The sequence below is a fragment of the Scyliorhinus canicula genome, chromosome 7 (genome assembly GCF_902713615.1).
Source record: "Scyliorhinus canicula chromosome 7, sScyCan1.1, whole genome shotgun sequence".
In the NCBI taxonomy this organism is placed as follows: Eukaryota; Metazoa; Chordata; class Chondrichthyes; order Carcharhiniformes; family Scyliorhinidae; genus Scyliorhinus; species Scyliorhinus canicula.
The window spans coordinates 73,925,647-73,953,425 of NC_052152.1; the positions used below are offsets into that span (position 1 = coordinate 73,925,647).

The 27,779-nt window shown below is 45.3% G+C and overlaps 1 protein-coding gene across 5 annotated transcripts in view; it reads left to right on the forward strand.

Annotated features, from left to right (window-relative positions):
- LOC119969053 (zinc finger X-chromosomal protein-like) overlaps window positions 1–27,779 on the forward strand; it is a 46,737-nt gene that overhangs the window by 12,738 nt on the left and 6,220 nt on the right. For 4 of the 5 annotated variants that reach the window (XM_038802227.1, XM_038802229.1, XM_038802230.1 and 1 more), the window contains 7 exons: window positions 4,295–4,390; window positions 12,105–12,680; window positions 15,643–15,801; window positions 18,754–18,897; window positions 19,692–19,733; window positions 24,369–24,506; window positions 25,342–25,482. In XM_038802227.1, the coding sequence (XP_038658155.1) occupies window positions 4,324–4,390; window positions 12,105–12,680; window positions 15,643–15,801; window positions 18,754–18,897; window positions 19,692–19,733; window positions 24,369–24,506; window positions 25,342–25,482 (1,267 nt within the window). In that variant the 5' untranslated portion in view covers window positions 4,295–4,323. The remainder of the gene's footprint in view (window positions 1–4,294; window positions 4,391–12,104; window positions 12,681–15,642; window positions 15,802–18,753; window positions 18,898–19,691; window positions 19,734–24,368; window positions 24,507–25,341; window positions 25,483–27,779) is intronic. The other variant, XM_038802231.1, reaches the window with a different exon arrangement.

Here is a 27,779-nt window from a genome sequence, read left to right on the forward strand (position 1 = left end):
GTATATCTAAACAAATTACTTGAATCTCAAACCGCAAAAATGCTCACAGGAGTATATTGAAAGATAATCTGGCATGGTTTTAGATTGAAGATGTTTGGTTTCAAGGATTAGTTCAGGCTAACATTTAGTTTTTGAAATATATTTTTTAAAATCCAGATAATATTTGAGGGGCAACAATCAATACCAATCAATTTGAGATTGGATGAGAAAATGCAATACCTTTATTTAACCTCTATGTTCAGCGGTGAATGTTTAAAAAAGGGACAGGAAGGTTAGAAATACTTTGGCACAGTATTTGACCTTAAACTTGGTGAAGATGGTAGTTTCTGAAGGCTAGTTCTTTTCAATTTTAAACTAATTATTTCAAGTGCTTATTTCCACAAACATTTATGGTTATAATTGTTGTGAAGCTTTACTCTGGATTATTAATTCAATGGAAGTTTTCACAAGTCTGTGATCTGGTGCCCAGTAGACAAATTAGTATATCATGGTAAATTGGACAAATGAATATGTCTTCAAATGCTGTTTTCTAAACGATGTCATTGTAAATGTTCCTCCCCAAAATCCACAAACTGGACTATCCAGGTTAAGTCCATCGTGTCAGCCTGTTCCTGCTCTACTAAATTAATTTATTTCTATCTTGACTCCATACTCTCTCCTCTTGTCGAGTTCCCACCCACCTACATCCACAATTTCTCTGATGCCCGACATCATATCAACATCTTCCAGTTTCCTGGCCCTAACTGCCTCCTGTTTACCATGGTTTTTCAATCCCTCTATACCTCCATTTCAGGCCAGGATGGTCTGAGGGTTCTCCGTTTCTTCTTCGAACAGAGGCCTGAACAATCCCCATCTTCTTCCAACTTTCTGAATTGTCTCTCACTGAATAATTTCTCCTTTAACTTGTCGAACTTCCTCCAAGCCAAAGGCGTGGCCATGGATACATGTATAGGTCCCAGTTTTGCCTATCTTTTTATGGGGTACGTGGAACATTCCTTGTTCATCAACAACTTTTTCAGTGCTGCTTCGTGTTCCCCTCTAAACTTGGAAACATTTTATCAATTTCACTTCCAAATTCCATCACCTTCACATGGTCCATCTCCGACACTTCCCTTCCTTGACCTCTCTATCTCCATTTCTGCGAATAGAACTGTCCGGAATTGAACCCTAGAGCTGTGAGCTGCAGTGCTAGCCACAGTGCCACCCTAAAGATACAGGTTATGCTGCAGCTATACAAAACTGGTTAGATCCCACACCATAGGAAGGATATTTTGGCCTTGGAGGGAGTTCAACATAGGTTTACGAAAGTGATCCATGGATTATCGGAGTTGAATTACGAGGAGAGATTACTCAAATTCGATATGTTTTCACTAGAATTTAGAAGGCCAAGCGGTGATCTGATCAAAGTATTCAAGATATTAACAGAGAAAGACTGGGTAGATAAACTATTTCCACTGGTTGGAGATTCTAAAACTAGGGGTATAGTCGGGAAATTAGGGCTAGACTATTCAGGAGAGATTTAGGAAGAACTGGGTGGCACAGTGGTTAGCACCACTGCATCGTAGTGCCAGGGACCCGGGTTGAATTCCGGCCTTGGGTGACTGGGGAGTTTGCACTTTCTCCCTGTGTCTGCATGGGTTTCCTCACGGTGCTCCAGTTTCCTCCCACAGTCCAAAGAGGTGCAGGTTAGGTGGATTGGCCATGATAAATTGCCCCTTACTGTCCAAAGGGTTAGGTTGGGTTACGGGGATAGGGCGGAGGCGTGGGCTTAAGTAGGGTGTTCTTTACATAGGCCGATGCATACCCGATGGGCTGAATGACCTCCTTCTGCACTGCAAATTCTATGAACTTTTTCACTCAAAGGGCGGCAGAGGTTTGCAACTACAAACAGCAGTTGAAGCTCGATTAGTTGTTAATTTTAAATCTGAGTAGAAATATTAAGGGATATGAGCCAAAGGCATGTTAGGCCACAGATCAGTCATGATCTCATTGAATGGTGGGACAGGTTCGAGGGGCTGCATGGCCTACTCCTGTTCCTATGGTCTATTCATCAGTTTATTCGACATTGGAGAGACAGTGCAGACTGCGTGACCACTTTGCAGAACACCTTCGGCCCGTCAGCAAGACCCAGACAATTCTGTCGCTTGCCATTTCAACTCACCGTCCTGCTCTCATGCCCACATGTCTGTCCTTGGCCTGCTGCAACGTTCCAGTGAAGCCTAATGTAAACTGGAGAAACAGCACCTCATCTTCCAATTAGCCACTTTACAGCCTTCCGGACTTAACGTTGAGTTCGACTTCAGACTGTGAACTCTGTCCTCCACCTTCACCCCATTTTTGCTACTATCATTTTATTTTTCATTCTTCCCTCAATCTGTTTTTCTCTCATCATTGTCTCCCCTCTTTCCACCCCACCCCACTAGGGTTCCAAGTTGTCCTTTGGCACACTGCTTATCCCTGTTCTTCCATTAACACATTCTGATGTCTTAATGTGCCACTATTGGCACCTTTCTTAGTCATTATCACTACCCATTTACGTTCCCTTTGTCTTTATGTCCACAGCATCTTGCAATCTCCACCTATCACTGGCCCTCTAACCAGCCTCATTGCTCCATGCAACCCACAACAGTATAAATCTCATCCTATTTCTAGTTCTCTAGCTTTGACAAAGTCACCCAGACTTGAAACGTTAGCTCTGTTCTCCCCACAAACACTCTCAGACCTACTGAGATTGTCCAGCATTTTCTGTTTTTGTTTCAAATTCCAGCATTGGCAGTAATTTGCTTTTATCATTGTAAATGCATTTTGATTGTCTGTGTCTTTTACACATCAATCACTATTTATTTTGTGTTTAAATCTCAAGGCAGGACATTGAAGCAATAAATATTTGCTATTCTTGGGCACAATCAACTCGTATAGCTAGTGATTCTTCCAGTGAGACTAATTTATTAATACACATTGATGTTGAATTGGCGATTGAGAAACTGACATGGGTCTGAGTAGTCCTGCCTGAGGACAGTGAATATTTCAGAAGTTAGATATATCGACGGAATGGAGTGAGTCTTAAATCCATTTGTGAAGTCGTACATTAAATCATTTTGTTTATTTATTTTCCTCGTATGCAGTGAGACATTCTGAGGTAGTTGTTGGCCAGAAACTGTCAGTACCAGCCAAGTCCTTGTTCTTCATCTGTACGCCTTGGCCAATATTGCGACAGCATTAGAGCCAAGAGAGGCATCACATTTGTCCCTGCATCAATCACTTGTGTACCTACCACTGGACTGTGTTCAGCTTACTTAGCTTGACCGTTTTTAAACGAAAATCGCTTTCTTCTCCCAAGGAAGCAAAGTTCAATATAACTAATTTTCCCATCCTCCCATTGCTGGATCTCAGAACTGAGATTGAATTTGAATCTTGTGGTTCTCTGGTATTTACAGCGGAGCAGAAAACCACATTATATATCTCTGCGCTATTATTGAAAGAACTTCATTTTTTCATGTATTTCTCGCTCCATTTGCTACTAAGAGGTCAAGCAACCTGCTTCCAGGCCTCTTCAGTGATGATCTTGTGAGATGTGCAAAAGTGGTTTTGGCATTTTCTCGTCTCCGTTCATGTGTTTTTCTTCTCTATGAGGAAATGACTAACCATTGCTTATTTCCGCCTTAAAACAGAATTGAGATTGAGGGATGTGACCCCTTGAATTTATAGATGTGAACAGCCAGTTTTACCCTATTTAAAGCTTGCATTTCCTTCAATGTTTCTGATCTTAATCTTTAAAAATGATTGGGATATCTTGAATTCCAAGGTCAGCGGAAACTTTGTTAAGTGAAGCGAGTTTATATAGATTGGTAGAATGGACTGTTGGATAGCTAACTCTAGTTAGCTATTAAATAGTATGCCCCCAAAAATTCTATGTATTGCCCCAGTTATTTGCATCAGCCAAATTTAGATACAGTGGAATGTTCTATACTCAGTAACGTTCCATCATATAAAAGGTATGGTGTACAAATAACCCGGTAAGAAATTTATGTGTAGGTTTTGTTTAACAGCTTTCATACAAGTCTACCAAATAAAACTAGAAATATTGCTGCTTTGGATCGCATAGTTCAAATTATGAATGATGAACTGTAGGTAGTCAAAGGTAAAATTCTCAAATTTACTCTAACTCCGAATTTGATCTTCCAAACCTTTAAACCCATAACAATATGCACAAAGAGTATGTGAAAAATAAATAACATGTGGACAGTAACTCAGTACTGAGAGGATTCTCATAACTTCTTGGTTAATTTCACAGATTTAAGTGACTGATGAAATTTACAGACCATGGATGAAGATGTAGTAAGACTTGAACTACAGCAACAGGAGCCCAAGGTTATTTTTGATAACACAGGTAATCCAAAAACAAGTTTGAATTAAGAATATTATTGTACTTGTTCAATACACTAGAATATTTTATGGCACCATTTTTAATACACAAGTCCTAACTTGATAAATTATAATGGAGATTATTGAAATGGATTGAGGCATTTCCTTTTGGATTTTCCAATGTAATTCACATGATTTTTCAGAGGATAGCTCCCACAGTTATTGAAAGGTTACTTTTCATTTCAAGATCCTCCACAACATCAATAAAGTCCCACAAACCAGAATAAAATGAATTAATGGACAATTTATTTTGTTGATGTTAGCAGTAATATGGAAGTTTTTTTGTTTATTTGTTCACAGGATGTAGGTGACGCTAGCTAAACCCATATTTATTGCCCATCCCTAATTGCCCTTGAAAAGGTGGTGACTGCTGTCCATGTGGTGTAGGTAGACCCACAGTGCAGTTAGGAAGGGAGTTCCAGGATTTTGATCCAGGGTGAGCGAAGGAGTAGCGACACAGTTCCAAATCAGGATTATGTGTGGCCTGGAGGGAACTAGCAGGTGCTGGTGTTCCCATGCATCTGCTTATTAACATGATAAGTGTTTCCCAGATATGAAGGTCACTAATTTGAGGAATAGTGGACAGTCAGCACAGCAGCTGTGTGCTTCATAACCAAGCTGAGTAATATCAGTTCGACATCTCCACCAAATTACTCCCATTGGTGCCAGAAGCCACCATGTAATACTGAAGGCCAAAAACTTCACCAGAATGGAAAAAGCTGGGTGGGATTCTCCGTTCCTCGATGGCGATTTTGTAATCGGCGATCGGGCGGAGAATCCCTTTTGATGACAAAATTGGGGGCGGTCCCTGTTTGACGCAGGTTTCGTATACTCTGCTCCCTCCGAAACGGCGTCATCACACAGCACGCCTTGGGACAGCCTCAGCACGTCACCTGAAGGCTCTCCCCAAATGCTCTGCCCCCAATGGGCCGAGTTCTGGACAGTGCAGGACATGTGTGGTCTCAGTCGGGCGGGAGCCATGCTGCCGACTGATGTGGGGCTTCCCCGAGGGCTGGGGGGACTGGTGGGGGGCACTATCCGGCAGGTCGGGTCCGCGCATGGCCGGCGCCATGTTTTATGGCGCAATCACCTCAGGTAGTCAAACCCGGCCATTCTCCGGCCGTTTATTTTGTGGAGGCTGGGAATTTTACGCAGCGTGGCTGCCGGCCCTTCACCGGTCGCAGGATCAGTGAGGTGGCATCCCCGATTTTGTTTCCACGTAAAACGCCACAGATCCTCCACACTTAACCTTAGAAAGGGAGAATCCAGCCCACTGTCTAATTTAAACACTCTAGTCAAGAATTTCCTTTTAATTGGGGCGGCATGTGGCAAAGTCGATAGCACTGGGACGGCAGTACTGATGATTCTTGTTCAAATCCCAGCCCTGGGTCACTGTCCGTGTGGAGTTTGCACATTCTCCTCATGTCTGCGTGGGTTTCATCCCCACAACCCCAAAAAATGTGAGGTTCGGTGGATTGGCCATGCTAAAATTGCCCCTTGATTAGGAAAAAAAATAATTGGGTGCTCTAAATTTATTTTTTTTAAAGAATTTCCTTTTCATAGCCATGATCAGGAAGTGGGTAGTGGAGGAAGGGTCGGTGTGGGAGCAGGTGGAGGCGGCATCATGTTGGGGCACAAGTTTAGGGGCATTGGTAATGGCACCCCTGCATTTCTCACCGCCTCGGTGCTCCACAAGCTGGTACTCCACAAGCCGGTGGTAGTGGCAGCTCTGAGGGTATGGGGGCAGTGACGGAAGCATATGGGAGTGGAGAGAGCGTCTGTGTGGTCTCCAATTTGTGGGAACCACCGGTTTGTGCCGGGGAGGCTGGAAGGAGGGTTTCAGAGGTGGCAGAGAGCGGGGAACGAGAGGCTGGGGGACCTGTTTATTGACGGGAGCTTTCCATGTTTGGAGGAGGAGTTTGAACTGCTAGGAGAGAATGGCTTTCGTTATCTGCACGTGAGGGACTTTGTACGAAGGCAGGTTTCGACCTTTCTGCTTCTATCGCCCCCGGGGATACAGCACCAGGTAGTTTGTAAAACAGGAGTGGGAGAGGGGAAGGTCTCGGAAATTTATAAAGAGCTCATGGAGTGGGAGGGAACCCAGATAGGGGAGGTAAAGCGGAAGTGGGAAGATGAGCTGGGTAAGGAGCTAGAGGTGGGTCTATGGGAGGATGCTCTGAGCAGAGTCAACACGTCCCCATCATGTGCCAGGCTCAGCCTGATATAATGTAAGGTGGTTCACCGGGCACACATGACGGTGGCTCGGAAGAAGAGGTTTTTGAAGAGGTGAAGGACAGGTGTGGGCAGTGTACAGAGAGCCTGCAAACCATGTCCAGGGGATTCTGGCAGGGATTTGCTGATGTTATGTCCATAGTTTTAAAGACAAGGGTGGCACCGAGTCTAGGGGTGGCGGTTTGTGGAGTGTAGGAAGTCCAGGGAGCGAGAGAGGTTGATGTTTTTGCCTTTGTCTCCTTGGTAGCCTGGAGACGGATCTTATTGGCGTGGAGGGACTCGGAGCCCCTGAAATCGAGGGTATGGGTTAGCGACATGGCTGGGTTTCTCAGACTTGAGAAAATCGTTTGCCCTGAGGGGATTGATGGTAGGGTTCGTCCGGAGGTGGCAGCCATTTATCGACTTCTTTGTGGAAAATTAAACGGTTAGTAGATGCAATAAGTTGGGGGGGGGGGCGTTAGGGAATGAGGGGGGGGGGGGGGGGGGGAGATCAGCGAGTGGAGGAGGAGGGTCTGGGGAACTGTGTGAATAAGCCAGGTTGACTGGGTATGGTTGGGGGGGGGGGGGGGGGGGGGGTTGTTATTTACGGAGTTATGTATACATTTGTCCTTTTTTAATTTCTTATGTATCCCAATGGGAGACATATATTTTTTTCCCTGGTGGAATTGAGATTCTGGAGTCCAGATGCTTGCTGTTTTCATAAACATGTTTATGTACATTTGCTTCACTGACCTGTGTTGGTTTCCAGTTCCTCAATAGTTATCACCCTGATGCGTAAATCCATCCATATTCTCTCCCCTCTCAACTCTGCAATCTCCTCCACTATGACAAACCATACTCCTCACAGATTTGCCACTCTCCAGTCTATTTTGGATTCCTTCTTCCTCATTTAGCACACTGGGCTAAATCACTGGCTTTTAAAGCAAACCAAGGAGGGCCAGCAACATGGTTCAATTCCCGTACCAACCTCCCCGAACAGGTGCCGGAATGTGGCGACTAGGGGCTTTTCACAGTAACTTCATTGAAGCCTACTCGTGACAATAAGAGATTTTCTTTTCATTTCATTTCATTTCCACTGCTGGCAACCCAACCAATGCTTAAGCCACCTAGACTCTACTATTTGGACTTTCTTCCATACCATCTCTCTCACTCACTCCCCCCCCCCACCCCAACTCCATTAGACTTTCTTTCTTCCTTTTGAAAACAGTAGAAGTTCCGAACAATTTACTGAGTATTTCCTGCACCGATAACATTTTGCTTATTTTCGTGTATTGATTTTCAGATCAGAAGTTTTGCCGTTTGTATAACATATAATGGGGTACTAAAGGAGGTGGCAATGGAAATAGTGGATGCATTGGTTGTCATCTTCAAAAAATCTGTAGACTCAGGAACAGTCCCAGCAGATTGGAGGATAGCAAATCTAACCCCGCTACTTAAAAAGGAGAGAAAACCAGAATTCTGGACTGGTTAGCCTAACATCAGTAGTAGGAAAAATGCTAGAATCTATGGTAAAGGATGTAAAAACAAAACACTGAGGTAAAGTTTACATGAACTTATGAAAAAGAAATCATCAGTTTATGAGGAGAAACTAAGTAGAATGGGACTATGCTCAGTGGAATTTAGAAGGATGAGGGGGGAATCTTATAGAAACATATAAAATTCTTTATTTTTAAAAATACATTTTTAGAGTACCCAATAAATTTTTTTCAGTTAAGGGGCAATTTAGTGTGGCCAATCCAACTACCCTGCACATCTTTGGGTTGTGGTGGTGAAATCCATGCAAACATGGGGAGAATGTGCAAACTCCATACGGACAGTGACCCAGAGCTAGGATCGAACCTGGGACCTCGGCGCTGTGAGGCAGCAGTGCTAACCACTGCGCCACCGTGCTGCCTGAAACATATAAAATTATGACGGGAATAAATAGGATATAAGCAGGGAGGTTCTTTCCGCAGGCAGTGAAACTAGAACTAAGGGGCATAGCCTCAAAATAAGGGGGAGCAGATTTAGGACTGATTTGAGGAGTGTCTTCACCCAAAGGGTCTTGAATCTGTGGAATTCCTGCCCAGTGAAGCAGTTGAGGTTATCTTGTTAAATGTTTTTAAGGCTGAGGTAGATAAGAGTTTTGAACAGTAAAGGAATAAAAGGTTGCAGTGAGCGGGCGGGTAAGTGGAGCTGTGTCCACAAACAGATCAGCCATTATCCTGTTGAATGGCAGAACAGGCTCGAGGGGCCAGATGGCCTACTTCTGCTCCATGTTCTTATGTTTGACAAACCTACTTGAGTTTTTTAAGGATGTAAGGAGTTGAATTGATATGGGTGAATCAGTGAATATGATATATTTGGATTTTCATAAAGCTGATAAAGTCCCACATAGGAAGTTAATGTGCAAAATTAAAGCACATGGGATTGGGGGTAATATATTGCCATGGATTGAGAATTGGTTAAGAAAGGAAACAAAAGAGCAAGAATAAATAGTTTTTTTTTGAAGTGGCAGACAGTGACTATTGGAGTACCACAGGGATCAGTGCTTGGGCCCTAGCTATTCACAATATACTTCAATGATTTGGATGAGGGAGTCAAAAGTAATGTTTCCAAGTTTGCTAATGACGCGAAACCTAGTGGGAAGGTAAGTGGTAAGGAGGATGTTAAGAGGCTTCAAGGTGATTTAGACAAGTTGAGTGAGTGGGCAAATATGTGGCAATGCAGTGTAATGTGGATAAATGTGAAGTTATCCAATTTGTATGGAGAAACTAATGCAGAGTATTATTCAAATGGTGATGTGGGAAGGGACCTGGGTGTCCTAGTACACCTGCCACTGGAAAAAGCATGCAAGTACAGCAAACAGTTAAGGCAGGCAAATGTATGTTGGCCATCATTGCACGAGGACTTGAATACAGGAACAAGGATGTCTTACTTCAGCTGTACAGTGCGCTGGCAAGACCACATCTGGGGAGTATTGTGTGCAGTTTTGGTCTCCTTATCTAAGAAAGGATGTACTTGCCATTGAGGGAGTGCAGCAAAGGTTCACCAGACAGGATGGCAGGATTGTTGTATGAGGAGAGATTGGGTCAACATGGCCTGTATTCACTCGAATGTCGAAGACTGAGAGGGAATCTAATTGAAACAGTTAAAATTCTGACAGGGCTGGGCAGACAGGATGTGAGGAAGTTGGTTCCTCTGGCTGGTGAGTCTAGAACTAGGGGTCACAGTCTCAGGATACAGGCCATTTAGGACTGAGATGAGCAGAAATGTCTTCACTCGGTGGTGAACCTATGGAATTCTGTACCACAGAATGCTGCCAAGGCCAAATCACTGAATATATTTAGAAAGAAGTTTATACAATTTTTAGATTCTAAAGGTGTCAAAGTGCCTGGGGAGAGCTCTGGAGTATAGTGTTAAGATAGAGAGCGGGACTCTCCGACCCTGCGGCCTGTCAGAGAATCGCCGGTGAGAGCGCGAATTACGCAGCGCCGGTTGGGGACCGCTCCCCCCGTCTATTCTCCCCGCGCGATGGGCTGAGTGCCCACTGAGTTCGGCCAAGTCCCGCCAACGTCGTTCTCGTGTGGTCCTACCCGGCGGGACCCCAGCGTTCTGGCTGCGGGGGCTGCCTGGCGGGGGTTAGGGGGATCCGGCTCGGGGGGGGAGGGGTGGGGGGGGGGGTGCCTCTGCGGTGGCCTGGCCCGCAATCGGGGCCTATCGATTTGCGGGTGGACTTATCCCGGTGGGGGCCTATGTTCCTCCACACCGGGCCCCTGTAAGTCTCCACCATGTTGCGTCGGGGCCGGGGCGGATACGGCAACCCACTCGCATGCGTGAGCCTGCGCCGGCTGTGGCGCGCATGCATGAATTTGCGCCGGCCGTGGCGCACATGTGCGGACTCGCACCGCCTGTGCTGATGCCCGTATCGGCAGCTGGAGCAGCCTCAGGCTCTCCAGTGCCGTGCTGGCTAGGTGACGCTGTTGTAAAATGCTCTGGCGTCAACACTTCGCCCTAGGATCAGAGAATCCCGCCCAGAGGATCAGCCATAGAATTATCATAGAATTTACAGTGCAGAAGGAGGCCATTCGGCCCATCGAGTCTGCACCGGCTCCTGGAAAGAGCACCCTACCCAAGGTTAACACCTCCACCCTATCCCCATAACCCAGTAACCCCACCCAACACTAGGGGCTATTTTGGACACTGAGGGCAATTTATCATGTCCAATCCACCTAACTTGCCGAACTCGGCGGTCACTCGACATGATCGTGTTGAATGGTGGAGGGGGCTCAAATGACTGAATGGCCTATCCTTGCTCCAATTTTCTGTGTTTCTGTATGATTGCAGTATACTTTACACAGGAAAATGGCTGTAACAGCTGGAAGTATTTTCTTGGGTCTTTGCAAAGCTAGGTCTCTGGCACTTGGTAAGTGAATTTCTGAAATCCAACTGTATCAAAAACTGGATTTTGCAAGCTGCTACCGGGTTCGATTAATGCGCAGATTTGGATTCCTTTGTATTTTGGTAGAGGAATTATGGGTCCAAGTAATTGATTTCAAGCAGTTGTAGGAAGAAAAGAAGTTGTGAATTTCTCAATGCTGCTCCTAAGAATTCTTTTTTTTTTTATAAATTTAGAGTACCCAATTATTTTTTCCAATTAAGGGGCAATTTCGCGTGGCCAATCCGCCTATCCTGCACATCTTTTTGGGTTGTGGGGGTGAAACCCACGCAGACACGGGGAGAATGTGCAAACTCCACACGGACAGTGACCCAGGGCCAGGATTCGAACCCAGGTCCTCAGCGCCGTAGGCTGCAATGCTAACCACTGTGCCACCGTGCTGCCCATGCTCCTAAGAATTCTTTCTGAACCATTTTTATAATGTAAAAGTGGAAACTATTAGTTTGATGGTTACTTTTTAAAAAAAATATAAATTTAGATTATCCAATTATTTTTTCCAATTAAGGGGGCAATTTAGTGTGGCCAATCCACCTACTCTGCACATTTTTGGGTTGTGGGGGCGAAACCCACGCAGACACAGGGAGAATGTGCAAACTCCACACGGACAGTGACCCAGAGCCAGGATCAAACCTGGGACCTCAGCGCCGTGAGGCAGCTGTGCTAACCACTAGGCCACCGTGCTGCCCCTGTTTGAAGGTTACTTTAACCGACCAGTATAAATTGTATACCAGAGAAGAATAAATATGTTCTTAGTCCAAAAAACCGCTTCTAAGAAAATAAAAAGTTATTCTGAAAAAGAAATCTATCATGGCCACCAGTTATTGATAAATTTATGCTCTATAGATAATACTTTAGCTGTTGAATATAATGAGTACAGAATAATCCCCATAAATGTTTAGAGCTTAACTAAATAAACTGAATGCCTCATTGGCTGCGCTCAGTTACAGTTTTTTTTTGAACGTCAATACAATGCTGTTTAAGTAAAATTTTCCCTTTTTCTGTTTTCTAGTTCAGGAAGTGACTTCTCAACACATTGATGGACACCATATTCTTGTAGAAGTTCAAGAAACTGTCTTTGTTGATTCCACTATTAATTCTGGATCCCACTTTGTATCTGATGATACCGACTCTGTTGTAATACAAGATGTCATTGAAGATGTTGTCGCTGAAGATATTGTTGCTGAAGATGTTCACTGTCCAGATATTATTGAGGAGTCAGAAACCATCATTGTTCCCGAACAAGTACTGGACACAGATGTTGCCACAGAGGAAACCTTGGGCACAGTTCCTGAAGATGTTTTGGCTTCTGACATCACCTCAGAGGCCATGTGTGTAGCAGAACATGTCCTGACAAGTGAGGACATTTCTGATATGGCTACTGTTGAGCATGTTGCTGTCACAGAAGCTGAAATAGTCACGGACACTTTATCGCCTGATGGAGAAGAGGTCCTAGTGACAGACTCTTCCACAGAGACTGAGATAGACACACGTAGTTTACACGTTCAGAGTCAAGAGACCGTTCCAGTCACCATTGAGGCTCCAGTAGGAAATAAAGACACCAGTGAGGATTATTTAATGATTTCCTGTAAGTGACGAGAGAGGTAGGCCTTTGGCACATGGAAAATGAAATATTAATGATTTTTTTTTGGCCCTGAAAACGAGCTGAATGAATTGTTCATTGTATCATATATTGTATTGGAGTTTTTGGGGCTGAGGCACTTCTCAATTTGTGACTGAAACGCAGAGAGGGGAAATATAAATTGAATTCACTCTGGTGAGGCTTAATTTGTAATTAAAGGACATTTTACTCACTAAGTAACACTGTCTCCCACCTCCAAACCCCAAATTAATCGCCACAGATTTGAGTACAACTGGTTATAATCTTCTTGTCATTCACTGTAAAGTCTGCCTCAACCATGTTGATTGTTACTGAATGATCTACCTACTTTCAAGATCATTCTAAGGATAAGGACAATCAGTTGCAATTTTCCTGTGCGAGTATGTTCTCAAATCCCTAGTCCCACCCCTCTGACCCCTATCATCAGTTGTGAAGAACAAAAATTGAGCCATTTACACGGTTTCCATTTCTTCTCACTCGTCTCTCCACACATGGCAAGTTAATCTTTCACAAGGCCTACCAACCTCTGACTGTTTTATCTTTCCTGGTCATACTACTATGTATGACAGCATTCAATTTAGCTCATAATTCATTTCCAGTATAAAATGTTCTACTTTTCTGTATTGCTCATGTTGAATAACAATACATAAATATATTGAGCAAATAAATGAATTTACTGTTAAAATTAATTTAAACTGTTAACTGGTGAATAGGAGCAAGAGCACTGGATTATTTGTCTGCCCTCTTTCCTAGCAGATATAAATCTAATGCTGTGTCTGGCTGAAATTCTTAAAGTTAGCATAATGGTTGAACCGTGGGTATTCCTGGTCTATATAGCTCAGTGCCATGATGTACACAGCAGTTATATGGACATTCTGTAAACATTTTGTGTAAGATCATATAGCAGACAAAAAATCAGTTCAATCAAATTGGAAGCTTCCTGTTTAATCACAAAAAATGAAGTACAGGGGTACCTGTAATGGAATTGGGAGCACTGACTTGCAAATATTACTCTGGGTTTTAAAAACATTTTTCAGGCTGGCTCTTTTACCTACCCCCTCCACCTTAATGGCCCCTTCAAGAACTTGTGTTAAATAAGGAACGGTGGGGCTTCTCCACCTTTTTTGTAAATCATGAAATTCATATTGATGTTAGCATTGTGATTTTTAAAACAATTGGCATGGCCTTGGTTTAGTAATCACACTTCAGTGTGGGTAGGTTCAAGTTATGTAATTAGATTAATGTTTTGAGCCATGATAGGAACTCTTTAAAGGATTTTAATAGGTCTTCATGTATTTTTTATTTTCCTGATGTATCAGAAAGTAGTGACTTCTGCTGGGTATGGTTCCAGAGGTACCATTATTACTGAGGTACCTCTCTAACTCAGTGATCACTCATTATGTGTGAGGCTAGACATTGAGTATGAGCAGACTGTTTGACTTTTGCTTAGAAGCAGATCTAAAGCTTAATTTTATAAGATGATCCCCTCTGCTTTATTATTATTATCAAAATGCATTATTTCACTGAGGTTTGTTTGTTTATATGTTCATTTTTATTCATTTACTTTAGGATTAGCGTTCTTCATCAATAAGTATTTAGAGAGTGTCCACTAGTTCTTATCAAGAAGATTGTCTGATCTGTTCCTTCATTTTCTAGGAATTTTGCCCTCCTTTCTTCTCAAGCTTTACTCTTATATAGTTGCATGATGACGTAGTGAAGCAAAAGAACATATTTTCTTCTCCACCTTTCCTGCGCATCTTTGCATTGTGAGGGTGAGACCCACGCAAACATGAGGAGAATGTGCAACGTCCACACTGACAGTGACCCAGGGCCGGGATCGAACTTGGGTCCTCTGCGTCCTGAGGCAACAATACTAACCACTGTGCCACCCAGCACTGTAATCATTTTTCTTTTCCTTTTTTTTAAATAAACCCAATTAATTTTTTCCAATTAAGGAGCAATTTGGCTTGGCCAATCCACCAAGCCGATACATCTTTTGGGTTTTGGGGGCAAAACCCATTCAAACACGGGGAGAATGTGCAAACTCCACACGGACAGTGACCCAGAGCCGGGATTCAAACCTGGGACCTCGGCGCTGTGAGGCAGCAGTGCTAACCACTGCGCCACCATGCTGCCCTCCAGCACTGTAATCATAACGTGCATTTACCAGCTCAGTCATCAAGTCTGAAGATTAGTTTTTAAATCCATTCAATATTCTCTATACATATCGTTAACATTTTTATGCAAACCAGCTAAAAAATATATATAAAGGTACATGCAATGTGATTGAGGTATTGGGAACATATCTTCCAAGATGAGGATTTACCACCCTGTACCTGATTATTGTTCTTTGCACAGACAGGCAGAGTTCTATCACCAGTTCTTGACTCTTGAACCCAATGCAAGTTGGTGTCCAATTTAGTGTTTTTGTGGAGAACAACTGTAATGATGTTTCCGGTTAACTCTATTTCTCTTTTCATGGATGCTTCCAGGCTTGTTGTGTTTTGAGCATTTTGTGTTTTAATTTCAATTTCCATAACCATGGTATTTTTCTTTTGTATAGTATTTTTGAGTTTGCTAATTACATTAGAAGTTTCATCTAGCAAAATTAAAATGGTACTAGATAACTTTTACTTATCTGTGAATGGTTTTAAAGCTGTGAACCAGATATTTTTTCTATACCTCCTTTTTCACATTATGGTCTATTATATGTATATATTTTTATTGGAAAGCCACATTTCATTTTCCGTTTTGTATAAAATATGCAAATTGTTTTGAAAGCAATCAAATTGTTTGGGGCTTATTTTGCTGGAAGGCTAAGTGGTTTGTAAAAAGCATGTCAGGCTCTGTGCATGCCATAGTCAAAAAGTGTGTTTTCTAGCTGTGCACATGATTCAATTAATAGTATATTGTACACTTTATTTTGCAGTAGATGATGATGGGGGAAAGATTGGACATGAAGGAAATGGTGAACTGAAAATTGAAAGTGGTCTGTCAACACCAGGCGATCACTTAAAAGCAGATGGTGCTTGTTCTGAAGTCATTAAAGTTTACATTTTCAAAGCAGATGATGGAGATGATGATTTGGGTGAGTAATCTGGAGTAATGCTGCCTCTTTAGTATATTGTTAATGATCTACTAAAAATTGTTGACCTTTATTGCAAAAGGATTGAAGTATAAAAGTGGAGAGAAGTGTTGTTGCAATTGTATAGGGTATTAGTGAGACCACATCTGGAATATTATGTCCAGTTTTGGTCTCCTTATTTCAGAAAGGATGTGGTGGCATTGGAGAAAGTTTAGAGGAGGTTCACCAGATTGATTCCGGGGATGAAAGGTTGACATACGAGGAGAGATTAAACTGTTTGGACTTGTACTCGCTGGAGTTTAGAAGGATGAGAAGGGATCTGTTCGAGGTGTATAAAATATTTAAAGGAATTGATAAAATAAACATAGACCAAATGTTCCTCCTTGTGAGGCAATCTAGAACGAGAGGTCACAGGTATAGGTTGAGAGGCGATACATTTAGATCTGAGATAAGGAGGAACTACTTCTCGCAGAGGGTGGTGAAATTTGTGGAACTCGCTGCCCCATAGTGAGGTGGACTATTAAATGGTTTCAAGAAGGAGATAGATATATTTCTGGTTAAAGGGACATGGGCAACAGGTGGGGACGTGGATTTGAAACCAGAAAGAGATCGGCCATTATCTGATTGAATGGCGGAGTAGGCTCAAAGTGCTGAATTGCCTATTTTTGCTCCTAATCCTATGTTCCTGGCTAATAGCATAAATTTGGGATGAATATAAGGAGGGCTACAACCAAAATTTGTGATTGAACTAGATCACTTTTGATCACTTTTAGATCAATGTTTTGCTGTGCTAATTTCTTGACTTTTCTGTAATGGCTTTTTGTTGAATGAGTAGCTAAGAAGTAACAATATTGAAAGAAAGTCCAGTCTATGTCAGTGTTCTTCAAACTTTTCTTCCCGGGACCATTTTTACCAACCGGCCAACCTTCGGGACCCAACCCGGCCGACCTTCGCGGCCCACGCCGGCCGACCTGCGTGACCCACCATTTTCTCTCATCTTGTTTGCTGCTGAAAATGGTTTTGGGTCCCTTTGGCCCTCATACACGCTTCTCCAATGGAACCTGTTGGATTAAGGTGAAGCCTTCCAGTGTCGGAAAGTATGGAGTCTCCAACTGTCCAAAGTTCTATATTTTATCCTGTAAAATTTTATTAAATAAAACTCCCCCCCGAACTTGTAAAAACAAAATAAATGAATAAAACTCCCCCGAACCTGTAAAACAACAAGCTGCAACCATTTAAAAAAACAAAAGCGGCCGCAATGCGCATGTGTGCCCGATCATCAGCGCGCATGTGCAGTGCGGCCGCATTTCTTTTTACATGTTCGCGGCCATTTTGAAGGCCGCTTGCTGCTGGCGTTCTTAACGGCCGGCTGCTGCGGCGGTTGCATGCAGATTTGCGTGATCGCGAGCGCCGTGACGGACGGCTCTGTGACCCTCCCGACACCCGCCCGTGTCCCACCTGCGGGTCGCGCCCCCAAGTTTTAGCGCTCATTTCAATTCTCTTGGATACATTTTCTTAATGAGATTTCAGTGTCTGTACCTCGGATACCTGCAATGGTCCAATTGACAGTCTTAGAACATAGAACAGTACAGCACAGAACAGGCCCTTCGGCCCTCAATGTTGTGCCGAGCCATGATCACCCTACTCAAACCCACGTATCCACCCTATACCCGTAACCCAACAACCCCCCCCCCTTAACCTTACTTTTATTAGGACACTACGGGCAATTTAGCATGGCCAATCCACCTAACCCGCACATCTTTGGACTGTGGGAGGAAACCGGAGCACCCGGAGGAAACCCACGCACACAGGGGGAGGACGTGCAGACTCCACACAGACAGTGACCCAGCCGGGAATCGAACCTGGGACCCTGGAGCTGTGAATTAGCATTTATGCTAACCACCATGCTACCCTGCTGCCCCACTGCTCCACGCCCTCCCCCCACAACAGTATAAATCTGACCCTATTGTCCATAATTTCCACATTCTCAGATTCCTACAATCTGTAATCTTGCCTGTGTTATGTAACTGAGAAGTCACACTCACTGAGTTGAGAAATATATTTGGGAATAGGAAATTAATATTTCTTTACAATATGAGAAAATGTGATGAATGAGGGAAAAACAGTAGAAAATCTTGATTGTGAGGGAACTTTTAATATTGGCGCAAAAACAGAAAATAGTAGACAATCTCAGATGGTTTGGCGGCATCCGTGGAGAGAGAAGGGAGCTAACGCTGGGTGACTCTTTGTCAAAGCTAGAGAGAATTGGAAATAGGGTCAGATATATGTCCGTCCTTGGCCTGCTGCAATGTTCTTGTGAAAGCCAGTGCAAACTAGAGGAACAGCAAGCACCTCTCCCGATTAGGCACATTATAGCCTTCTGGACTTAATATTGAGTTGAACAACTTCCGATTGTGAACTCCCTCCTCCAGCTTCAACCCATTTTTATTTCTATCAATTCATTTGCATTTCTTCCATCCATCCATTACTCCCTCACTATTGTCCCCCCACCCCCCTTGGGCCATCTGTTCCCTGTTTCAGGTTGCTCTTTGACACACAGCTTACCTTTGTCCTGGCATTAACACATTTTGATCTCTTAATGTGCCACTATCAGCACTCTTCTTGGCTTGGTTACCTACATTTACATTCCTTTTGTCTTTCTGTCCATGACATATTTGTCAATCTCCACCTAGTGCTGGTCCTTTATCTAGCCCCACTGCTCCACGCCCTCCCCCCACAACAGTATAAATCTGACCCTGTTTCCAGATCTCTCTAGCTGTGACAAAAGAATCATCTAGACTGGATATGTCAGTTCCCTTCTCTCCACAGATGCTGTCAGACCTGCTGAGATTGTCCAGTATTTTCTGTTTTTTGTTTCAGATTCCAGCATCCACAGAAATTTGCTTTTATTTTAATGCTGGGGCACTACTAAGTTGTTGTTTTTTGTAATTTAAGGTGGAACAGTGGATATTGGCGAAAGTGAACCTGATAATGATCATGCAGTCGGATTACTGGATCAGGGCAATGTAGGCAGAATATCACGAGAAAAGATGGTTTACATGACTGTTAATGATCCCAGCCAGGAAGATGAGGATATAAGTAAGTAGTTGGTACAAATCAACATCATTTTTTGCATTGAACTAAAATAAAATGTACTTTCAGAAAACGCTTTGAGAGTTTTAAAGAAAGACTTGACAAATTAAAGGCATTTTGATGAGTCAAATTATATTTAATCTTTCCTGGACCTCCTTTTGGAATTCAAACCTTAAATTGTAGGGAAATTGATTTATTTTGGTGCTGGGTGACAATAATCATTAAAGCAATTAATATTCTATACATGTTTAGATTTCATGGAATTTGCAGTGCCAGAAGGAGGCCATTCAGCCCATCGAGTCTGCACCAGCCCTTGGAAAGAGCACCCTACTTAAGCCCACATCTCCACCCCGTAACCCCACATCTCCACCCCGTAACCCAATATCCCCACCCAAGCTTTTGGACACCAAGGGGCAATTTGGCATGGCCAGTCCACCTAACCTGCACATCTTTGGACTGTCTAAAATATATGTTTCCGTAAAAACAAGATTAGAACTCGTCTTTTGAGTTAAATGCAGTTAACACTACCAGTTCTTTTTTAAACACCACTCGGTTGCAATATTTTTTGCTGATGCCAGAATAATCAAATTTATGGAATTCTGTTTCATCACTTGCCATGATAGGATTGCGGTACGTAGTTTCTGGAATGCTGAGTCTGTACCATAATCACTACATTATAATGCCAAGATTAAACATAGGAAACTCTTTTGTTTCTTTTAATGATTTGAAGATTTAACTATTGTGCTTGTATGATGTCCTTTAGTCAAAAGATCAATAACTTCCATTTACTTATGTCATAGTGAATACATCACAGCAAGAGGAGAACTGCTACCTTCAAACAAGTGAGTGCCTTTTTCGAGTCATAGAGATGTACAGCATAGAAAAGGCCCTTCGGTCCATCAGGTCTGCACCGGTAAAAACGACCACCTAAGTATTCCAATCCCATTTGAACAATGTCGAGTTGTGGTAAAACTGGAGGCAAAGGGCAAGCCAAGGCCAAGACCCGCACCTCCTGGGCTGGCCTGCAGTTCCCCATCAACCACATCCACTGGTTGCTGCGCAAGGGCCACTAGGTTGATGGGATGCAGGTGTGCCAGACTACCTGACCGCCGAGATTCTCGAGCTGGCCAGCAACATGGCCCGGGACAACAAGAAGACCCGCATCATCCCCTGCCACCTGCAGCTCGCCATCCACACCGACGTGGAGCTCAACATGCTGATGGGCGGCGTCCTGCCTAACATCCAGGCCACGCGCTGCTGCCTGAGTGACCGGGCACCCCAGCAAAGTTTACGCCTGTACATAGGTGTGGGTGGAGGGGGTAGTGAATGGAAAGAATTCAGCACAGGGCCAATACCCATGTATACTTTGACATCACAAGTGCACATCTAAATTCTTCTTAAATGTTATGAGGGTCTCTGCAACCATCACCCTTTCAGGAAGTGAGTTCCAGACTACCACCACCCTCTGATTGGTTAGCACTGCTGCCTCAGTGCCCTGGGTGCTGGATCCGCTCACACGCACATCCCATGGAGAGCCCTGGGGGCCACCGGGCACCCCGAGGGAGGAGGTGGTGCTGGGGCCCGTTCCGGCTCCCCCTTCTGGGGCATGCCAGAACGCATTGCGACCTCGGACTCCCCCGGTGCATCTAGTGGGCAGCGGGCAGAACAGGGTGGCAATTCGCCATCCCTATTGCCCAAGGTGCAGCCTGGCCCATATAGGCCAGGCCGCCCCAGGAAACAGCCGCCAAAGGGGACCCTAGTCACAGGGCAGGAATCACAGGAGTCCACCTCCAGTTCTGCTGTATTGTCTGGGGAAACACCGAGACGTAGTCATAGGGCCCGTAAGGCCAGAAAGGTAGACACCGATGAGTAAGTTGGCACGGTTGTAGGGCACAGAATAGTTTGATGGGCTAGGGCACATGTGCAGGGCATCAGTTAATAAACGCATTCCACACCTATATGAGCTGCCTTTGAACTCTGTCCGATGCGGGCAGGGACTGTGTGCCAGTGTGTGTGAGCGGCGCTGCGATAGAAGTTGAGCTCCAGCGCGTGTGCCACATGCCCCCCGACAGTTCTCTCACGCCAACCCGCCCCCAGCCATACGCCAGGGCCATGGGATGCAGTGTCTGGGCCGCGTGAAGGGTCGTGATGTGGCCATGAGTCCGACATTGTCGAACGATGTATGGCTCAGAGCCCATCGCACAGCGGGCTGTCATCATCCTCCGTGCCTTGTACCATACCCGCTTACACCATCAACCGTTTTCCCCCATTCCGTTATGCCGCAGGTGAATGTGTCATGGAGGGGTCGTATGCATGCGGGTGATGTGGTGGCGTGGGTAGGTGAGGGTGGTCGGTGGTGGGGGAGGTGTGAGTGGTCGGTGGTGGGGGAGGTGCCGAACTCTGTTGTCTGTGCCCATGCCCATCACTGCTGACCCCCACCGTGGTAGCCGAAACGTGCAGCTACCAGCAACAGCCATGCATGCTGGTCCAGCTGCCGGCGCTGGGCAGCCTCCTGTTGCCGTCCATCCCCCATGTCCCGTGCATCTGCTTCCCTCTCACCATCCCCCTCATCTAAAGAAGCGTTTCCCTCATCCTGACCCTCCTCCTCCTCCAGCACATCACCCCTCTGCTGGGTTATGTTGTGCAGGACGCAGCAGACCACGACAATGCGGCCGACCCTCTCCAGGTACTGGAGGGACCCCCAAGAGCAGTCCAGGCACCTGAAGCGCATCTTCAGGAGCCCAAGGCACGTCTTGACCACACTCCTGGCCGCTGCATGGGCATCATTGTAGCGGCGCTCCGCGTCGGTCTGTGGCCTCCGGATAGGCGTCGTCAGCCACGACCGCAAAGGATAGCCCTTGTCGCCCAGCAACCAGTCCCACAGGTGGTGGGGGGGTGTCCCTCAAACATGGTGGGGATGAATGATTGAGAGAGTATAAAGGAGTCATGCACACTGCCAGGGTACCTGGCACGGATGTGCAGGATCGCCATCCTGTGGTCACAGATCACCTGCATGTTCATTGAATATTTAGAACATAACATAGAATGTACTCTTCCTGTTCAGGCACATGACCCTTTCGTCCGACGTGCGCCGCATGGCGATGTGCACTCCATCGATCGCCCCCTGCACCATGAGTATCCGGGCAACAGCGGCGAAACCCGCTGCTCGGGCATCCTGGTGGGCGTGGTCCACAGGGAATTGTATGTAACGGTCCACAATGTCGTACAGCGCGCCGGTGACGGCCTGGGTGCACTGATGGCTTGGGGATGCCGGACAGATCCCCACTCGGTGACTGGAACCACCCCAAATTAGGGTCTCCTGGCTCAGCCGGAGTCTCCTCCTGCACACCCTATCCGGGACGTCCGCGAAGGACATGTGGGGCCGGTACACACGTTGTCGCATCGGACGCCTCCATGGGCGTGACTCACCCTCCTCCTCCTCCTTGTTATCCTCCTGCTGTGGCTCCCGCACGGCGTGATGCTCCTCCTGCGCCTCTCGGGCGTGTGGCCCTGCGGCCTGGATGGCTTCCATGTGCCCCACTGCAGCCCGCTGCTCTACAACAGGCTCCGCCACCTCCCTGTCAAGCTCGTGCTCCAGCTCCCACTGGGCCTCATGCAGGGCAGCAGCCCCCGCCACGGTGGCCAACAACGCTGGAAGATGGCTAAACATTGTACTATCTGTAGGGGGTGGGAGTAGACAGGGTTTCCAGCACGCGCCCCACCCCTGCCCCCTCGATGCCCTGAGACCTGTCGGCCGCCCCCTCTGCCAGGGCCACTGTCTGGTGGCAGTGCCCGCAATGGGGGGGCTCCTGTGTGTGCCACCCTGGACATACCCGCTGGTGGGTGCTGCCAGTTTGGGGGGGGGGGGGTGTGCGGGTGTCTGGCATACGTCAGGACGGACGGGTCGCCTGCGCTACCAAGCGAACGGGTTGGGTGGACAACCGCGTGTCCGCCGTCATGGGGTCTGACCATTTGATCCGCCCTGCCGTGGCCGCCCGCAGCCTTTGTCGTCCCCACCGTTCCTTGCCCATCCCCACCCCCAGATGTGTGCCCCCCCAACCCAACATCCCCGGATGTGTGGGGCCCTTCCCCCAACACACCCGGATGTGTGCCCCCCCCTGGCAGCGTCCCCCACACTGCCCACAGACACGGCCGTGCCGTTCCGGCTCCCCAGCCCAAACGCGTCAACCACTCTCTTTCTCTCTTCCCCCCCCCCCCCCCCCCCCCCCCCATGGCCCTCTCCACGCTGTCACCCACCTCTACCCAGAGCGTCAGCCAACACGACTGGCTGACGCTGCTTTATACCATTACCATGTTCGAACAGCACCAGCGTGACGATCCCTGCTCCAGCGGAGAATCGGCGCTGCGACCGTTTTGTCGATTCTCCGAGCGGCCGTGCGCCATGTGCAGGCGCCTGTTTTGCCACGCATTGGAGAATGGCGTCGCGCGATTCGCGGCGGGAGGTCGGAGAATTCTGCCCATGCTCTGAGGACCCGGGTTGAAATCCCGCCATGGCAGATGGTGAAATTTGCATTCAATAAACATCTAGAATTAGAAGTGTAAAGGTAACCATGAAACCATTGTCGAATGTTGTAAAAACCCATCTGGTTCACTAATGTCCTTTGGAGAAAAAAAATGTGTCATCCATCCCTGGTCTGGCCTACCTGTGACTCCAGATCCACAGCAATGTGGTTGACTCTTAAATACTCTCCGGGATGGGCAATAAATGCTGGCCTAGGCAGCGACACCCACATCCTATGGACGAATAAAAAAATACTCAGTAGCATGAGTAGAACTGCTCCTTAATCGTCATAAACAGTGCCATAAAATATTGAGTTCGGCAAAAGTAAGTGTGAAAGGAAAAATGAAAATCTACATGTGAACAAGTTTAAATATGTTAACTGTTGTGAAATATTAGTGGCATCCCAATGAGAATGAATGGTAAAATTGGCTGAATATTTTGACTGTTAGTCATGTATGTGGCTATACCATGGATGAGAGGAAAAGACTAAATTGGCATTCGCTGAGGCTATTTTTATCTCGTTCAATAAAATAATTTTTCTTAGTTGCTGTAAACCAGCAAAACTTAATCAGTGATCACAGAATCCTTGGCTTAAAAATATGGCTACTCACCTTTTCTTTGAAGGCTCCATCGATTATAGACCAATGTTATGCCACAAGTCAAATTCAAAGACTAAAACCAAACTGGCTGCTGGAACATCTCGTCTTTCTGTTTGGAATTGCAATAATGCTGATCAGCTTGTTCAAAATGTTAGTTCTACTGAGTCTTAATGGCACAAACAATTTGAAAATGCAAACCTTTTTGAGGTATGTTTATCTGCACAATTTTCTAGTTTCAAGAGACTTGTATCCACATTGTCCTGAAAGATTCGGTAGCAATTTATAAATTGAGTTAATTTGAAGGAATTGAGAAAGATTTTCTGTCACTCCTCATGCCTGTTTGTTGGTTTTCACAGGTTGTACTGATATTGCAGATGAAGTTTACATGGAAGTCATCGTAGGGGAAGATGATGCAACAGTAGGTCATGATCAACAAATTGAAGACACAGACATTAGCAAAACATTTGTGCCCGTAGCTTGGGCTACTGCATATGGTAAATATTGTAAAAATTCATTAAAGTTTCTATAACTAATTTCAAAAATATAGTTGGATTATTACCAGTGTTATTGTATACACCTGGGGCGGGATTCTCCGACCACCCCCGCCGGGTCAGAGAATCGCCCGGGGCCGGCGTCAATCCCGCCCCCGCTGTGTCCCGAATTCTCTCATCTCTCTCTCTCCCCCCCCCCCCCCCCCCCCCAGATTCGGCTGGGGCGGAAATAGCGCCGGTCGGAGGGCACCCCACGGGGCAATTCTCCGGCCCGCAATGATGGGCCGAAGTACCGCCGCTGACTAGCCTCTCCCGCTGGCGTGGATTAAACCACTTCTCTTACCGGTGGGATTGGCGGTGCGGGCAGAGGTCCTGGGGGGGGGGGGGTGCGCGGGGCAATCTGACCCTGGAGGTGCCCCCACGGTGGCCTGGCCTGCGATCGGGGCCCACCATCAGCAGGCGGGCCTGTGCTTCCTTAGTAGCATATTGTTGTTAATGTAATGATTCTTTTAGTTTTACTATATAAGTAACCAAATACAAACTGGAGAATGCATTGTTTTTGGACTTTACGTAACGCGTTAGCTACTGTTGAAACAGTAGATGAGACTCAATTTGACAATAGTTCTGGATCGATATTGATTGTGTGTTTAATTAATACAACTATTTAAACAAAGGATAGCACATTAATGTAATGAATTATGAGATCGTTTGGTTTTTTTTAATTCTATATATAGTATATGAAAATACATCAATGGCATTTTTCAAATAAATTGAAGTATCCACATAAAATATTCAACTGAATACGAGAAACAGATTACCATATTTTATCCTCTCTCAGGCAATAGTTCTGATACTGTAGAAAACAAGAATGGAACTGCCAGCCACCTTCTACAAGCAGATGGAACAACTGAGCTTAACAGGCTGGCAAAACCAAGGTCAAGGAAAAGGAGGAGACTTGAAAGTAGACAGTATCAGACAGGTACATAATTTTCCTTATTAATGCACGGTCAGCATTCGTAATGGAGGAACATTTTTACGATCCCATTTAATAACTGGTAACCTTAAACATGGCAAAATTGACTACAGGGCAGCACGGTAGCATTGTGGTTAGCACAATTGCTTCACAGCTCCAGGTTGCCACGTTCAATTCCGGCTTGGGTCACTGTCTGTGCGGAGTCTGCACGTTCTACCTGTGTGTGCGTGGGTTCCCTCCGGGTACTCAGGTTTCCTCCCACAGTCCAAAGATGTGCGGGTTAGGTGGATTGGCCATGCTAAATTATCCTTAGTGTCCAAAATTGCCCTTAGTGTTGGGTGGGGTTACTGGGTAATGGGGATAGGGTGGATGTGTGGGCTTGGGTCGGGCGTTCTTTCCAAGAGCCAGTACAGACACGATGGGCTGAATGGCCTCCTTCTGCACTTTTTTTTTTAATTCTATGATTTCCTGTTTCCATATTTACAGAAATTATTTGCAGAGATTTCCTGCAATTGTCTGTTGATACCTTTCTAATATTCAGTCGATCAAGATCCACCACTCACAGAGTAATACTGGAATATTTGGTCATTCATTTTCTTTTTAATATAAAAAAAGCCTTCCTCAATGCTTGTAAGAAAGTACCTGATATACACTTGCCACCTCCTCTGGCAGTGTGACCAAGAACTTGGTATTGGCTGATCACCAACTGAAATGTCTGTGTCCTGCTTTATGCTGCACTGTGTTTCTGCAACAACTTGCTGCAAACCTACATACATGTTTAAGAGACTTCTACTGTTGGCCCTGAAGTTAGATTAGACACAACCAGAATTTGCACTATGGAAATTTTCTTTATCTATCATTGCAACTGTCAGCCTCTGTACCTGTTGCCATAACGCCCTACCCCTACCTACTTACCAAAACATTGGTCTGCTGCCACACTACATTGAACACACTCAAACTCATCCAATGTTGGAAGCAAAACAATAAAGCCTGCTTAATACTTGTTTTGGAGACTGCCTGAAAGCAAAATGTGTTTCCTATCAGCAGATACTGCTCCCTTGCATCTCCTTTTGCTACTTAAATACTCTTGTAGGTAAGGTCACTTTGGATGGCATCCTCCAAGATAGCCAAATTTTTCTAATTTCTGCCCTATTGTCACATTGGCTGCCTTATTGCAGTAATGTAGTCTGGACATGGTTAATTGAAAAAGGGTCTGAAACAATGACAGGAACATGTACCAATGGGGCGGCTTGGTGGCTGAGTGGTTAGCACTGCTGCCTCATGGCACCGAGGAACCGGGTTCAATCCCGGCCCTGGGTCATTGAGCAGTTTGCACATTCTCCCCGTGTCTGCATGGGTCTCACCCCCACAAGCGAAAGATGCGCAGCGTAAGTGGATTTGCCATGCTAAATTGCCCTTTAATTGGAAAAAAGAATTGGATACTCTAAATTTAAAAATAAAGGAACTGTACCAAAACTGCAGCCGTTGCGGTTGCTAGTAAGTGAAAATATGAGGCAGCAATAGTGCTATATGTTTTCATGAAGCCATTTTGAAGATGCGTGTCATTACTTATTTTGCAAATTATACCTGAAATATATATATATATGTATATGCATGATCAGCAATGGAAAAATGTAGTCAGGTGAGAGCTTTTGGCATGGCTCAAGTTGTCTTGTGAGAAAAGATTGAACAGGTTGGGCCAATACTCCTTGGAGTTTGAAAGAATGAAAAGTGACCTGATTGAAACATGTAAAATTCTGAGGGGGCTTGATAGGGTAGATGCTGAGAGGATGTTTCCTCTCATGGAGGAATCTAGAACAGGGGCACAGTTTCAAAATAAAGGGCCATCCATTTAAAACTGAGATCAGGAGGAATTTATTTTCTGAAGATTGTTTGTTTTTGGAATTCTCTTCCCTTGAGGCTGGGTCATTAAATATGTTCACGGCTGAGTTAGACATATTTTTTTATTGACGTGGTCTTAGGGCCAGGCGGGAAAGTGGAATTAACGCCACAATTAAATCAGTCAAGATTCTATTGAATGGTGAAGCATGCTCAGTGGGTCAAATAGCCTACTCCTCTTGTATCTTAGAATATTATGATCCTAGCAACACTTGGGCAGATGTATGTTGGATAGGCACCTGATAAATGTAACAGTTGCGTAAGTTTATGCTGCCTGTTCCCAGATCTTGTCGGTAGTGCTATGAAGCCTGCCAGACATGCTGTCTGGCTGAACTTTGAGGTGGATACTTCTAAATGGCCAACATGGTAACCCTCCTTGCACCCATGTTTTGCAAGTGTACCTC